The 14,914-nt window shown below is 38.5% G+C and overlaps 2 protein-coding genes across 2 annotated transcripts; both read right to left on the reverse strand.

Annotated features, from left to right (window-relative positions):
* Positions 1-1,000: 1,000 nt before the first annotated feature.
* Positions 1,001-2,332, reverse strand: LOC119490633 (integumentary mucin C.1-like). Its single transcript, XM_037774142.1, has one exon. It carries the CDS (start codon positions 2,330-2,332, stop codon positions 1,001-1,003), a length of 1,332 nt encoding a protein of 443 aa, XP_037630070.1.
* Positions 2,333-2,483: 151 nt separating this feature from the next.
* Positions 2,484-11,674, reverse strand: LOC119490634 (acidic mammalian chitinase-like). The gene is made up of 12 exons (XM_037774143.1): positions 11,650-11,674; positions 11,294-11,320; positions 10,931-11,135; positions 10,777-10,833; positions 9,614-9,779; positions 9,366-9,490; positions 9,154-9,277; positions 8,873-9,055; positions 7,784-7,900; positions 7,520-7,652; positions 6,061-7,368; positions 2,484-2,605 (listed from the first exon to the last, which is right to left on the reverse strand). The coding sequence occupies exons 1-12, from the start codon at positions 11,672-11,674 to the stop codon at positions 2,484-2,486; spliced, it is 2,592 nt and encodes an 863-aa protein (XP_037630071.1).
* Positions 11,675-14,914: the final 3,240 nt, after the last annotated feature.

A 14,914-nucleotide genomic window follows, 5' to 3' on the forward strand; every position in this document is an offset into this window, starting at 1 on the left:
TCTTCCTGACTGAATTTACGCATAAGCTTCATTTAATATAAACTTTCACCTTTGACAGTTTTACAGTTTAGCCTCCTGCTTTTCTAGCAATGTATTTCAGCCCTTTTTTTGGGTCATGCAGTTCAGCTTTCAACTCTGCCTGTATTACAATTCAGTTCCATATTTCCAGCAATGCTTTGCAATTAATTTCAGCTGTCAGCATTCCAACGCATTTTCAGCAGGAAATGCATTTTCTAGTTCTTAATATTCTTCTTCCGACTACTCCTCACACAGTGTTGTCAACACATGTACAAAAATACATCAAAACATGCGGAATGATCGGGAATGATTTATTGTTATCAACTTAAATTTGTAGTATTTATTTACATTTAGACATGCTTATAAATATATGTAACATCCGTGTCATAATGTAAGACAAATCCAAACACACAATGGCTAAATATAAACAAACAAGAACACACCCATAAATACACCAACAATTACATACTGTATAACCAAGGCTGTCAGATTAAATGATGGCAGTGAAAAAAGGAATAACATTTTCCTGTTAAAAGGGGTTTGTTTGGGCAGTTTTTTTTTTCTTATTCGAAGCAATGGTTGAAAAGGACAGTGGGTGACATATGCTGTGCAGATTGTAATATAATGTATTGTACATTTTTTCAATAAATATCTCAACAGTGAAAAAAACAGAAGTAACTGTATACATAATAACTTTTGACAATTGCCCCCCATTTGTTGACAAGAATAAACCTTATGTATAGTGAAAGGATTCATGTCAACATGTATTAACAACCAGGCCCACTGTATCTCGTGCCCACGACAAGATGATCTCCACAATGCATGTTCTTTTAGACATCTCTTTGCATGGCCAAAGAGATGTCCTCTCACACTATTTATACCAAATATAGGCTAACTAAGAATCAGTCATTTTATCTGGCCACAACCCAGGATCACTCAAATCAGTGACTCAGATGATTTTTAGCTTGTGCTTGCCTCATCCTTACCAGATGCGTTCACAGCACTTGGATTTTTCATTGAAGACAAACTTTGATGGGCACTTTTGGATGAGTACATGGCCAACACAGTTGTAATAAGAATGTGGGTAATAACCGGGGTAGAGTCCATCTAACTTTCCTTTACAGGGGTTTCCAGCATGTGTCGGAGTGGTTGTGGGAGTTGTAGTTGTGGTAGGGGGAGTTGTGGTTGTGGTAGGAGAAGTTGTTGTGGTTGTCGGAGGGGTTTTGGTAGTGGAAGTTGTTGTTGGATAGTTACAGCATTCGCAGTTTTGGTTATAGACCAAATCTTTTTGGCAATATTGGATGAAGGGTATTTCACCAACACAATGGTAAAAGGAATTTGGGTTATGAGGGTTGGCGTGAAGCCCATCTTTCTTTCCCTTACATGGGTTTACAGTGTATGTCGGAGTGGTTCTTTTAGGGGGAGTTGTGGTTGTAGTAGGATAAGTTGTTGTGGTAGCTGGAGATGTTTTGGAAGTGGAAGTTGTTGTTGGATAGTTACAGCATTTGCAGTTTTGGTCATACACCAAATCTTTTTGGCAATATTGGATGTAGGGTATTTCACCAGCACAGAAGTAAAACGAATTCAGGTTATAAGGGTTGGGATGGAGACCATCCTTCTTTCCTTTACATGGGTTTAAAGTATGTGTCAGAGTTGTTGTGGTGAGGGGAGTTGTGGTTGTAGTTGGAGAAGTTGTTGTGGTAGAGTGAGTTATGGTGGTAGTAGGAGAAGTTGTTGTAGTAGGAGACTGTGTGGTTTCTGGAGATTTTTTGGTACTGGAAGTTGTTGTTGGATAGTTACAGCATTTGCAGTTTTGGTCATACACCAAATATTTTTGGCAATATTGGATGTAGGGTATTTCACCAGCACAGAAGTAAAACGAATTTGGGTTATATGGGTTGGGATGGAGCCCATCCTTCTTTCCTTTACATGGGTTTAAAGTATGTGTCGGAGTTGTTGTGGTGAGGGGAGTTGTGGTTGTAGTAGGAGAAGTTGTTGTGGAAGAGTGAGTTATGGTGGTAGTAGGAGAAGTTGCTGTGGTTGGGCTAGAGGGAGTTGTGGTTGTAGTAGTAGATTGTGTGGTTGTTGGAGAGGTTGTTGGATAGTTACAGCATTTGCAGTTTTGGTCATACACCAAATCTTTTTGGCAATATTGGATGTAGGGTATTTCACCAGCACAGAAGTAAAATGAATTTGGGTTATAAGGGTTGGTATGGAGCCCATCCTTCTTTCCTTTACATGGGTTTAAAGTATGTGTAGGAGTTGTTGTGGTTGTAGTAGGATTTATTGTTGTGGTGGTGGGAGAGGTTTTCATAGTGGAAGTTGTTGTTGGATAGTCACAGCATTTGCAGTTCTGATTATAGACCAAATCTTTCTGGCAAAATTGGATATAGGGTATTTCACCAGCACAGAAGTAAAACGAATTCGGGTTATAAGGGTTGGGATGGAGCCCATCATTCTTTCCCTTACATGGGGTTAAAGTATGTGTCAGAGTTGTTGTGGTGAGGGGAGTTGTGGTTGTAGTTGGAGAAGTTGTTGTGGTAGAGTGAGTTATGGTGGTAGTAGGAGAAGTTGTTGTAGTAGGAGACTGTGTGGTTTCTGGAGATGTTTTGGTAGTGGAAGTTGTTGTTGGATAGTTACAGCATTTGCAGTTTTGGTCATACACCAAATCTTTTTGGCAATATTGGATGTAGGGTATTTCACCAGCACAGAAGTAAAACGAATTTGGGTTATAAGGGTTGGTATGGAGCCCATCCTTCTTTCCTTTACATGGGTTTAAAGTATGTGTAGGAATTGTTGTGGTTGTAGTAGGATATATTGTTGTGGTAGTGGGAGAGGTTTTGGTAGTGGAAGGTGTTGTTGGATAGTCACAGCATTTGCAGTTCTGATTATAGACCAAATCTTTCTGGCAATATTGGATATAGGGTATTTCACCAGCACAGTTGTAGAAAGAATTTGGGTTATGAGGGTTGGGGTATAGCCCATCCTTCTTTCCTTTACAGGGGTTTACAGTATATGTCGGAGTGGATATGTTAGGTGGAGTTGTGGTTGTAATAGGATAAGCTGTTTTGCTTGTGGAAGAGGTTTTGGTAGTCGACGTTGTTGTTGGATAGTCACAGCATTTGCAGTTTTGATTATAGACCAAATCTTTTTGGCAATATTGGATATAGGGTATTTCACCTGCACAGTTGTAGAAAGACCTTGGGTTATGAGGGTTGGGGTAGAGCCCATCCTTCTTTCCTTTACAGGGGTTTAAAATATGTGGTGGAGTGGTTGTGCTAAGGGGAGTTGTGGTTGTAGTAGGATAGGTTGTTTTGCTTGTGGAAGAGGTTTTGGTAGTGGAAGTTGTTGTTGGATAGTCACAGCATTTACAGTTCTGATTATACACCAAATCTTTTTGGCAATATTGGATATAGGGTATTTCACCTGCACAGTTGTAGAAAGAATTTGGTTTATGAGGGTTGGGGTAGAGCCCATCCTCCTTTCCTTTACAGGGGTTTACAGTATGTGTCAGGGGAGTTTCGGTTGTAGTAGGATAATGTGTGGCTGTGGGAGATGTTTTCGTAGTGGAAATTGTTGTTGGATAGTCACAGCATTTGCAGTTTTGATTATAGACCAAATCTTTTTGGCAATATTGGATATAGGGTATTTCACCAGCACAGTTGTAGAAAGAATTTGGGTTATGAGGGTTGGGGTATAGCCCATCCTTCTTTCCTTTACAGGGGTTTACAGTATATGTCGGAGTGGATATGTTAGGTGGAGTTGTGGTTGTAGTAGGATAAGCTGTTTTGCTTGTGGAAGAGGTTTTGGTAGTCGACGTTGTTGTTGGATAGTCACAGCATTTGCAGTTTTGATTATAGACCAAATCTTTCTGGCAATATTGGATATAGGGTATTTCACCAGCACAGTTGTAGAAAGAATTTGGGTTATGAGGGTTGGGGTAGAGCCCATCCTCCTTTCCTTTACAGGGGTTTACAGTATGTGTCAGGGGAGTTTCGGTTGTAGTAGGATAATGTGTGGCTGTGGGAGATGTTTTCGTAGTGGAAATTGTTGTTGGATAGTCACAGCATTTGCAGTTTTGATTATAGACCAAATCTTTTTGGCAATATTGGATATAGGGTATTTCACCAGCACAGTTGTAGAAAGAATTTGGGTTATGAGGGTTGGGGTATAGCCCATCCTTCTTTCCTTTACAGGGGTTTACAGTATATGTCGGAGTGGATATGTTAGGTGGAGTTGTGGTTGTAGTAGGATAAGCTGTTTTGCTCGTGGAAGAGGTTTTGGTAGTCGACGTTGTTGTTGGATAGTCACAGCATTTGCAGTTTTGATTATAGACCAAATCTTTTTGGCAATATTGGATATAGGGTATTTCACCTGCACAGTTGTAGAAAGACCTTGGGTTATGAGGGTTGGGGTAGAGCCCATCCTTCTTTCCTTTACAGGGGTTTAAAGTATGTGGTGGAGTGGTTGTGCTAAGGGGAGTTGTGGTTGTAGTAGGATAGGTTGTTTTGCTTGTGGAAGAGGTTTTGGTAGTGGAAGTTGTTGTTGGATAGTCACAGCATTTACAGTTCTGATTATACACCAAATCTTTTTGGCAATATTGGATATAGGGTATTTCACCTGCACAGTTGTAGAAAGAATTTGGTTTATGAGGGTTGGGGTAGAGCCCATCCTCCTTTCCTTTACAGGGGTTTACAGTATGTGTCAGGGGAGTTTCGGTTGTAGTAGGATAATGTGTGGCTGTGGGAGATGTTTTCGTAGTGGAAATTGTTGTTGGATAGTCACAGCATTTGCAGTTTTGATTATAGACCAAATCTATTTGGCAATATTGGATATAGGGTATTTCACCAGCACAGTTGTAGAAAGAATTTGGGTTGTGAGGGTTGGGGTATAGCCCATCCTTCTTTCCTTTACAGGGGTTTACAGTATATGTCGGAGTGGATATGTTAGGTGGAGTTGTGGTTGTAGTAGGATAGGCTGTTTTGCTTGTGGAAGAGGTTTTGGTAGTCGACGTTGTTGTTGGATAGTCACAGCATTTGCAGTTTTGATTATAGACCAAATCTTTCTGGCAATATTGGATATAGGGTATTTCACCAGCACAGTTGTAGAAAGAATTTGGGTTATGAGGGTTGGGGTAGAGCCCATCCTCCTTTCCTTTACAGGGGTTTACAGTATGTGTCAGGGGAGTTTCGGTTGTAGTAGGATAATGTGTGGCTGTGGGAGATGTTTTCGTAGTGGAAATTGTTGTTGGATAGTCACAGCATTTGCAGTTTTGATTATAGACCAAATCTTTTTGGCAATATTGGATATAGGGTATTTCACCAGCACAGTTGTAGAAAGAATTTGGGTTATGAGGGTTGGGGTATAGCCCATCCTTCTTTCCTTTACAGGGGTTTACAGTATATGTCGGAGTGGATATGTTAGGTGGAGTTGTGGTTGTAATAGGATAAGCTGTTTTGCTTGTGGAAGAGGTTTTGGTAGTCGACGTTGTTGTTGGATAGTCACAGCATTTGCAGTTTTGATTATAGACCAAATCTTTTTGGCAATATTGGATATAGGGTATTTCACCTGCACAGTTGTAGAAAGAACTTGGGTTATGAGGGTTGGGGTAGAGCCCATCCTTCTTTCCTTTACAGGGGTTTAAAATATGTGGTGGAGTGGTTGTGCTAAGGGGAGTTGTGGTTGTAGTAGGATAGGTTGTTTTGCTTGTGGAAGAGGTTTTGGTAGTGGAAGTTGTTGTTGGATAGTCACAGCATTTACAGTTCTGATTATACACCAAATCTTTTTGGCAATATTGGATATAGGGTATTTCACCTGCACAGTTGTAGAAAGAATTTGGTTTATGAGGGTTGGGGTAGAGCCCATCCTCCTTTCCTTTACAGGGGTTTACAGTATGTGTCAGGGGAGTTTCGGTTGTAGTAGGATAATGTGTGGCTGTGGGAGATGTTTTCGTAGTGGAAATTGTTGTTGGATAGTCACAGCATTTGCAGTTTTGATTATAGACCAAATCTTTTTGGCAATATTGGATATAGGGTATTTCACCAGCACAGTTGTAGAAAGAATTTGGGTTATGAGGGTTGGGGTATAGCCCATCCTTCTTTCCTCTACAGGGGTTTACAGTATATGTCGGAGTGGATATGTTAGGTGGAGTTGTGGTTGTAGTAGGATAAGCTGTTTTGCTTGTGGAAGAGGTTTTGGTAGTCGACGTTGTTGTTGGATAGTCACAGCATTTGCAGTTTTGATTATAGACCAAATCTTTCTGGCAATATTGGATATAGGGTATTTCACCAGCACAGTTGTAGAAAGAATTTGGGTTATGAGGGTTGGGGTAGAGCCCATCCTCCTTTCCTTTACAGGGGTTTACAGTATGTGTCAGGGGAGTTTCGGTTGTAGTAGGATAATGTGTGGCTGTGGGAGATGTTTTCGTAGTGGAAATTGTTGTTGGATAGTCACAGCATTTGCAGTTTTGATTATAGACCAAATCTTTTTGGCAATATTGGATATAGGGTATTTCACCTGCACAGTTGTAGAAAGAATTTGGTTTATGAGGGTTGGGGTAGAGCCCATCCTCCTTTCCTTTACAGGGGTTTACAGTATGTGTCAGGGGAGTTTCGGTTGTAGTAGGATAATGTGTGGCTGTGGGAGATGTTTTCGTAGTGGAAATTGTTGTTGGATAGTCACAGCATTTGCAGTTTTGATTATAGACCAAATCTATTTGGCAATATTGGATATAGGGTATTTCACCAGCACAGTTGTAGAAAGAATTTGGGTTATGAGGGTTGGGGTATAGCCCATCCTTCTTTCCTTTACAGGGGTTTACAGTATATGTCGGAGTGGATATGTTAGGTGGAGTTGTGGTTGTAGTAGGATAAGTTGTTTTGCTTGTGGAAGAGGTTTTGGTAGTCGACGTTGTTGTTGGATAGTCACAGCATTTGCAGTTTTGATTATAGACCAAATCTTTCTGGCAATATTGGATATAGGGTATTTCACCAGCACAGTTGTAGAAAGAATTTGGGTTATGAGGGTTGGGGTAGAGCCCATCCTCCTTTCCTTTACAGGGGTTTACAGTATGTGTCAGGGGAGTTTCGGTTGTAGTAGGATAATGTGTGGCTGTGGGAGATGTTTTCGTAGTGGAAATTGTTGTTGGATAGTCACAGCATTTGCAGGCTTGGTTAAAGACCAAACCTTTTTGGCAGTGTTGAACGTAGGCTATTTCACCAGCACAGTTGTAAAAAGAATTTGGGTCATCAAGTTTGGGGTAGAGCCCATTGCTCCTTCCTTTACAGGGGTTTCCAGTACGTGTCGGAATGGTTGTGGGAGTTGTAGTTGCATCGGTAAGGTCAGGATAACCTGAAAGAATTATATCAGATGGTGAGATAATTTATAAAATAAAATGTAATCCAATCATAAAAATGTGATGCTGATGGCATTCAATCAAAACCACAATTACAACCAACACCCCACGACAGGATGGAATATAAGTGTTTTGTATTTTGGCTACCTGGAACTAGGAGCGTATGCAGGTGGCTGATGAAGGGGTAGTTGCCTTGTTTACAGAACTGTCCACTAAAGTCATCCAGGTCCAGAGACCAGACAAAGGCTCCTCCAAAGTTGTTAGTTTTTAGGTAACTGACCTGAGAGGATGAAGAACAAAACACTTCAAAACTGAAGTCATGTTGACAAAATGTACTTAATCAGATTTGTATACAAACAGTCCTTTGCAAAGGAATTACTGAACAATAGTTTGAATTAAACAGATGACTACCTTAATATCAAGGCTGTATTCGTTGTCAAATCCAACCCACTGATTTTCTGTGGTGGCATATGGAACTTTCTGATCATTAATCAACTGGACTGTCACTCTTTCCAGATAAAGGCAAGTCTGAAAAAAGGATAAAATGTCACATTTAGATTTCGTGTGTTAACATAAACAGAAATGTGTTGCACCAAATACACCTACAGTAAAAGCGCTAAGGCTATAGACCCCTTTTCTGTTAGTAAAAATGATTACGTATTTTGTGGGGTTAAGTGGAGGCAGAATAATTCCCTGAACATGTTACTTAATGCTGGCTAGCAACTTTTGTTGGCTTGTTTTTTTAACAATGGCTGAAGAAAATGCAAGTTTCTCTCAGGATGTTCAGTCACTCACTTTCTGGGACCGCGAGAAAGTTAGTTGAGAAAGTTAACATTAACCAACTGGACCAGATTAGCCGACCCCGTGCGGCACTGACAGATTACTTCAGGAGGAGAGGATGGCTGGCTATTTAGCTAGCTCGCTAGCTTGTCTGGAGTCAGTCTCCGGACAAGCTATCGAGCGCTTTCTATGCTCTCTTTGCGAGGTAGTCTCCTAGCGGTTAGGAGTGAGGCAGAGGGACCATCAAACGCAACGCTGCTGCTGACCACCAGCCCGCTGTTGGGCTCATTTTCTGTAACTAACTGAATCAAGAAGCTAGCTAAGTAGCCAACCGTTAGACCAGCGGGCTAGTGGTCAGCGGCAGCGCTGTAAAGACAAATTGATGGTGTATAAATCTTTGGATGCCTATAGTCAACTATCCTGCAGTAAAGTCAGTCAAAAAGAGAGTCATATAATATAGGTGATGTGTTTCAGAGATGGAGAGAAAAGCTAATCGAATCACAGTTTGTCATCTCAAATGTATGCAATATTGATTCTGGCACCCAACAACACAACAAGATGACTTTTTAGATGTGTAACTTTAGCCCACTTCTCTGAAGTGTTTCGTGTTTGCCTCTAGTCTTTCCTTTGTTTTGCCTCCTTACACCATGACGTAATCATGACGCTGGCTTTAAATGGGTCTAATGATGTACATTAATTGTATTCACAGCTTAGTTTTACCTCATAATAGGCCCAGAATCCTTCTTCACCAGTGAAGCGGCGTTCTTCACCAGGACCATTGGCTGGTGCTCCAACATCACTGGATGCAGAGGAGAGGTTAAAAGACCGCCCATATGACGCTAACCCCAAGATTAGCTTTTTTGTAGGTGCTCCCTGGTTGTGCCAGTACAGCATGGCATAGTTCTAAAATGTGGAAAGAAGATAAAAACACAATAACGATGAGAAGACATTTCTAAATAGAAAGGAGTTTAACCAGTGAATATATGAATCCCTGTACTTACAGTGTTCAAGTAGATTTTGTCTCCAGTGTCTTGGGATCCGTTGAATAAGGGGCTGTGATGTCCTGTGACATTTTCCCAGGGGCCGTGAAAGTCATATGTCAACACATTAATGAAATCCAGGTACCTGATAAAATGCAGAGGAGATAACGTTCACTAAAACAGCTAATCATGGGTACGCTATAATGTGAAGAATTACATAAAATTAGTTTTACATGGCAATCTGTGCGACTTCATAACTGGCATCGATGGTTGATTTCTCAGCAGAGACACTAGCAGTGACGATTAATCTGTCATGGCCAGTTTTGATTCCCTCAGCCACAAAGGCCTCTTTGAGCTCCTATACAACACAGAAACATGGTTCAGTCTCTACTGAATTTAAAATCAAATATTTTCACATGTGTTATACAGTATGGCATATTTCTCACAGTCTCTGTCCCAGAAAAGAAATTCAGGATCTGACCTTGCACAGCAGTGTGAATCTCTGCTTGTCCTGTGATTGGCTTCCAGCTCCTCCGGGGTACCTCCAGTCAAGGTTTAGCCCATCAAACCCATTCGTTCTCAGTAGTGTGATAGCTGATAGAATGAACTTTGCTCTTTTTTGTTGTGTTGACACCATTTTACTGAATCTGGTAAACATTTGAACAAAACAGAGCTCTCAATTAGACAATCCACATTTATGCATTTATTTTGCATTTATCATTAATCATAATAATAATAACAATAATAATAGTAACTTTGTATCGCACTTATCTGAACAAGGTTACAAAGTGCTTCACAACATACATGACAATAAAACAAAAAAAAGTACCTAAATAAAATATACCAAAGGCAAAAACAGAACAAAAGAAAAAAAGCAACACAAAATGTATTAATTGGGCATCGAAAAAGGATTTCCTTTAAAAATGTATTAAGCACTGACTTAAAAACAGATAATGTGCTGGCAAGCCTATTCTCCTCAGACAGAGATTTCCATAGCCAAAGGGCCTTGATGGCTTACGATTTGGAGCATAGGGAGTCAAAAGCTCAGTGATATAAATGGGGGCCAGACCATGTTGAACCCTAAAAGTCATTAAAATAATCTTAAAACCAATCCTGAATTTAACTGGCAACCAATAAATTGAATCGGGGGTGATATGGGACCTACGTGTGGTCTTAGTTAAAATTTGCGCAACAGCATTCTGCACTAGATAAAGCCGAGCCACTGAAGACTGACTAAGACATATAAAGACTGCATTTCAGTAGCTTAGGCATGAAAATACAAAGGCACGAATAAGCCCTTCTAAGTTAGGAAAAGACAAAGCAGATTTAATTTTTGTAATATTTCTTAAGTGTAAATAGCAGGATTTTATGAGATTTTTAATATGTGGTTCAAAGTTCAGTTGAGAATCAAATGTGATACCAATATTTCTGGCTTTAGGTTTTATATTGGTTGCCAGTGGACTAATAAACAGTTGTATTTTGCTTGCTAGGTGATCAGGGCCAAAGATGATTACATCTGTCTTGTCTGAGTTTAGCTGCACAAAGTTAAAAGTCATCCATTTCTCAAAAGAAGTTAAGTGCACCATTAAACTGCCCAGACAGCTTGTTGAAAAAAAGGTCTAAATGTTCTTGTAAGTAACCTACTTTTGTTTGTCAAACTTCAAGCCACCAACCGCCAGCAGGGTTTTGAGCCGAGGATTTCTGTGGGAGCATAAAAGTTCAGTAATGATTGTTTATCAAAACTCAAAGTATTCAGACTATTTCACTTTGTTCACATTTTGTAGATTTAAGCACTGACCTGGTTTTGAGTCCATTAAAGGACTGATAGCGTTTTATGTCAGTTGCACAGCTGGGGACCAGCCTGTGTCTGTAGTTAATGTCAGCAAAGGCATAGATCAGATGGGTACACAGGTTCGGATTGATATCTGAAACTGTGAACTTCCCTTGTTCCACTCTATCTTCAGCATCACTGTTGTAGTAACACACCAGCTTGGTGGAAGAGACTGAGGCTGAGACTTGGAGGAAAATCACGATGGTTTTCATTAGTTTTTGAAGACATCAATTATATGAAGGTCCTTCTTTACCAACAATTGTTGAGTTAGGGACCTTATTTATCTGTTAGTAAGACTGTTGATTATGATTAATGTACGTATAAACTTACCCAAGCTGGTGATGATCAAACAGAGACCTTAAAAGTGACACACTGGTTAGTATTGGGTTAAAAACAAAGCTTAACAGGTCAGTTCACCCAAATTACAACATAACAAACCCACAGGTTTTCTCACTCTCTTCTACTGGTCTGTAGCAGATAAGTTTAATTTTATTTGTCCGGGTTAATGAGATGTTCCTCTCTGAGATTTTTGCAGCCACCCCAATGCATTGGAGGTGAATGGGATTTCGTTTTACATTAAAAAAAAATCTGCATAGATACCATCGGATGTAAGGGAGAAAATGTGTGCCTGTGATGTGGGTGAACTAACCCTTTAAGGAAACATATATTTGATCAGCGTGCCTTACCTGCAGTTATAGTGAGTTTGCACATGTTGTCACTATGTGGATAAGCAGAAATAGAAGAAAGAGAAAAAGTTGTTCAATAGCAGCTGAAAATAAACAACACAATTTTTCAAACAAATCCTCACTCAGTTATTATTTTGTTACACAAAAATATATTTTAAGTCAGAAAACTGCACATCTTTAATTCATTTTAGTTCAGTACCCATCAATTAATTGTTGTACTAGCAGTCAGAGTTAGACAGTGGTGAAATTTAAGCAAGTACATTTATTCAAGTACTTGTACTTTACTTGAATATTTCCATGTTCTGCAACTTTATATTGTAATTGCACTACCTGTCAGAGGCAAATATTGTATTTCTTACTCCATTAGATTTATTTGATGACTTAAGTTACTTTGCAGATTCAGAATATGAATACAAAATATAATCAACTACTAAATTATGATGGTTATTATAGATTAAGCAACCCAGTAATCAATTGAAATCAACCCCACCTTTACTAGCTGCAAGTGACCCCTTACCCATTACATCACTAACCAATAATCCAATAATATAATGTACAAAATAATGAAATGAGCCATTCTGCATAATGTATACTTTTACTTTTGGTACTCAAGTACATTTTGATTTTGTACTTTTACTTAAGTAACATTTTGAATGCAGGACTTTTACTTGTAAATATTTTTACACTTTGGTATTATTATTTTTACTTAAGTAAATGATCTGAGTACTTCTTCCACCACTGGAGTTAGACATGTCACTCCAAAAATTATTTGGATTAAAATTAGACGGACTGTAACAGACATATCATTAATTCTTTATTTCAAATTGTTTCTCAAGCAAGCTTTGAATTAATCTCTGGAATAGAGTGGTGCAGGAATGAGTCCTAAAACCCGGAAATGAGTTAACATTTTAGCACTTCCGTGTCCCTCGTCTGGAAGTCAAAGGGTTTTTTGAATGGGTTTTTTAATTGACGTTTTATTCTACAGTATAAATTACTTCTGTAAATATCCCACTCGGGAATTTCGAAGCTTTTATATGTCTTAAAAAAAGGGGGTTGCTAACAAGTGGCTAAATGAGACCACAAAATATCATCATGCCAACACGTCCGCCTTTACAGCTTCGTTGTGTATACTCGCGCTCATACGACTGTGTAGTAGTTCGTTTATAGCCTAACATTAGCTTTTTACCTCTAGCGATTGCATTCACACTTCAAAAATAATAAAAAAGGTGTTCATTTGCGGAATTTATTTTACGGAACAAAACGTGTTAGTATCAAAAACGTTTGTTTGCCACAGAGCTTATTTTCTGCAATAATCCAAAACCTAATGGAAAAATCCCATTGGCTTTTTGTTGAGAGAATTCTAACTTCCGGGTTGGCCTACAAAAATACGTCATTACTGCACCATTCTATAAGTCACATTTCCTAATAATATAACTTGTATCTGCAGATAATTGACAAAATGAACAGCAGGGTACATCAGGAACAAACATCAGTGTTTAAAAACAGGTTTTTGGTAGTTCTGTGATGGTAAAATTCACATTTTACAGGCACAGTTTACATTTACTAACTTTCAACAAATAGTGGCAAAAGCAAACAGTATCAGTGTCACTTCATAATAGTAACCTGAGTATTTTAGCAGTTTAAAGTCACTGTTCATATCAAAACTTTAAATACACTGATGTCATTTGAAAATGTAATAGAGCTATCAAATGTCAAAAGTATAAAAGTATGGAAGACACAGAAGAAGTTTACCTAGCAAATTAGCAATATACATAGCAACAACTAAGAACTTAATGAAAATGTGGTTTAATAAAATCAGAGTAAAAAGGATACTTACAAAATAATGGCAAAAGAAGCGTGTACTGTCTCTCTTCTTTGAATGACTGACGAATGTCTGGCTGTGATGCTTTAAATAGGATGGACCGCTGCATTTAGCTAGGGTGGGGATAATTAATTAATGCAATTTGCAAAAGCAATTGACTGATGGAAACTGGAACATCATGGCAAATTCCTTGTATGTGAATAAGCTACTTGACAATAAACCTTATTATGATTCAGAACCAAGTCAACCCATGTCAGGAACAATTTGACTTTGAATTCAAATGATATTTACTGAAATAGCACGATACCACCATGTTCAAATTTCTGTCTGTTAAGGAGGTTCTTTCAATGATTCAGACTACTCAAAAAGTGTTAATTTTACTAGATTAAGCAAAGCAGTTATAGAACAACAAGAGATCAGCTGCAAATAACATAGCAGTCCAACTTTGTTTTTAATCATAATATAATTTTTTATTGCTAGTTTCTTGTCAGTTGCTAATAGATTTCCTGAAATCAACAAATACATTTAAAACAAGGACATGATATGACGTAGGGTATGTCCAATTACAGTAATTGTTAAAGACAAAGTAACAGTACATGAGCAACAGCAGTATTGTCATGTAAAGGCACACCTAATTACACAGTGTTAAAAAATGTACCAACAAGAACACACCCACACTAACATTTTGTTTCAATGACAAAGAACGCAATTATTGACATAATGATCAGCAGTGTAATCAAATAAGGCATGTCCTGAAACTATTTTGTAAACAACCAAATGTACTGTACTGTACTTTAGCACATCAGTTGGGTTAGAAACACCTAGCTACCACCTTGTTGTTAAAACTCTGTATTGACAAACAGCAGTGAACAATACTGTTTATCAAAAAGCATTGGCTGTAATTAAATGCATTTGCCGCTTTCCTATATGGACCAGTACCAACACATTCTCACTCCCAACTAATCAAATACCGACACTTGGTCAGTGGCAATACACTTCAAACTGTGACTCTCTAGGCACCTATAGCGACAGTTTTGGATGTGTCAGGGACGGCGATTAAGTGTTTTTTCCAAATAAACTTAAAGGAAATGTCCAGGGTCCGCTCATTTCAATTCTAGGCCTACAGTCTCTTTTCAAAATAAACTTTTAACATAGATTTATTTACTTTTTAGATTTACTTACTCAATTAAACTTGGTTAGGTTTAGGCAACAAAAGTACTTGGTTAGACTTAGGAAAAGATTGTGGTTTAGGTTAAACCAGGTTTGTCTGTAACGTAAAATGAGTATGCTTGTTAATAGCTTGTTAAACTAGTTAATATTAATACGTAATATTGTTTTGATTTTAGGATATAATCATTAAAAGTGCTGGATTGACAAAAACAAGAACATAATGACAAATGTATGTATTTCAACAATGGGAAAAAGAAGAAACTTTCATGTTTT

Source organism: Sebastes umbrosus, chromosome 6 (genome assembly GCF_015220745.1).
Source record: "Sebastes umbrosus isolate fSebUmb1 chromosome 6, fSebUmb1.pri, whole genome shotgun sequence".
Classification (NCBI taxonomy): Eukaryota; Metazoa; Chordata; class Actinopteri; order Perciformes; family Sebastidae; genus Sebastes; species Sebastes umbrosus.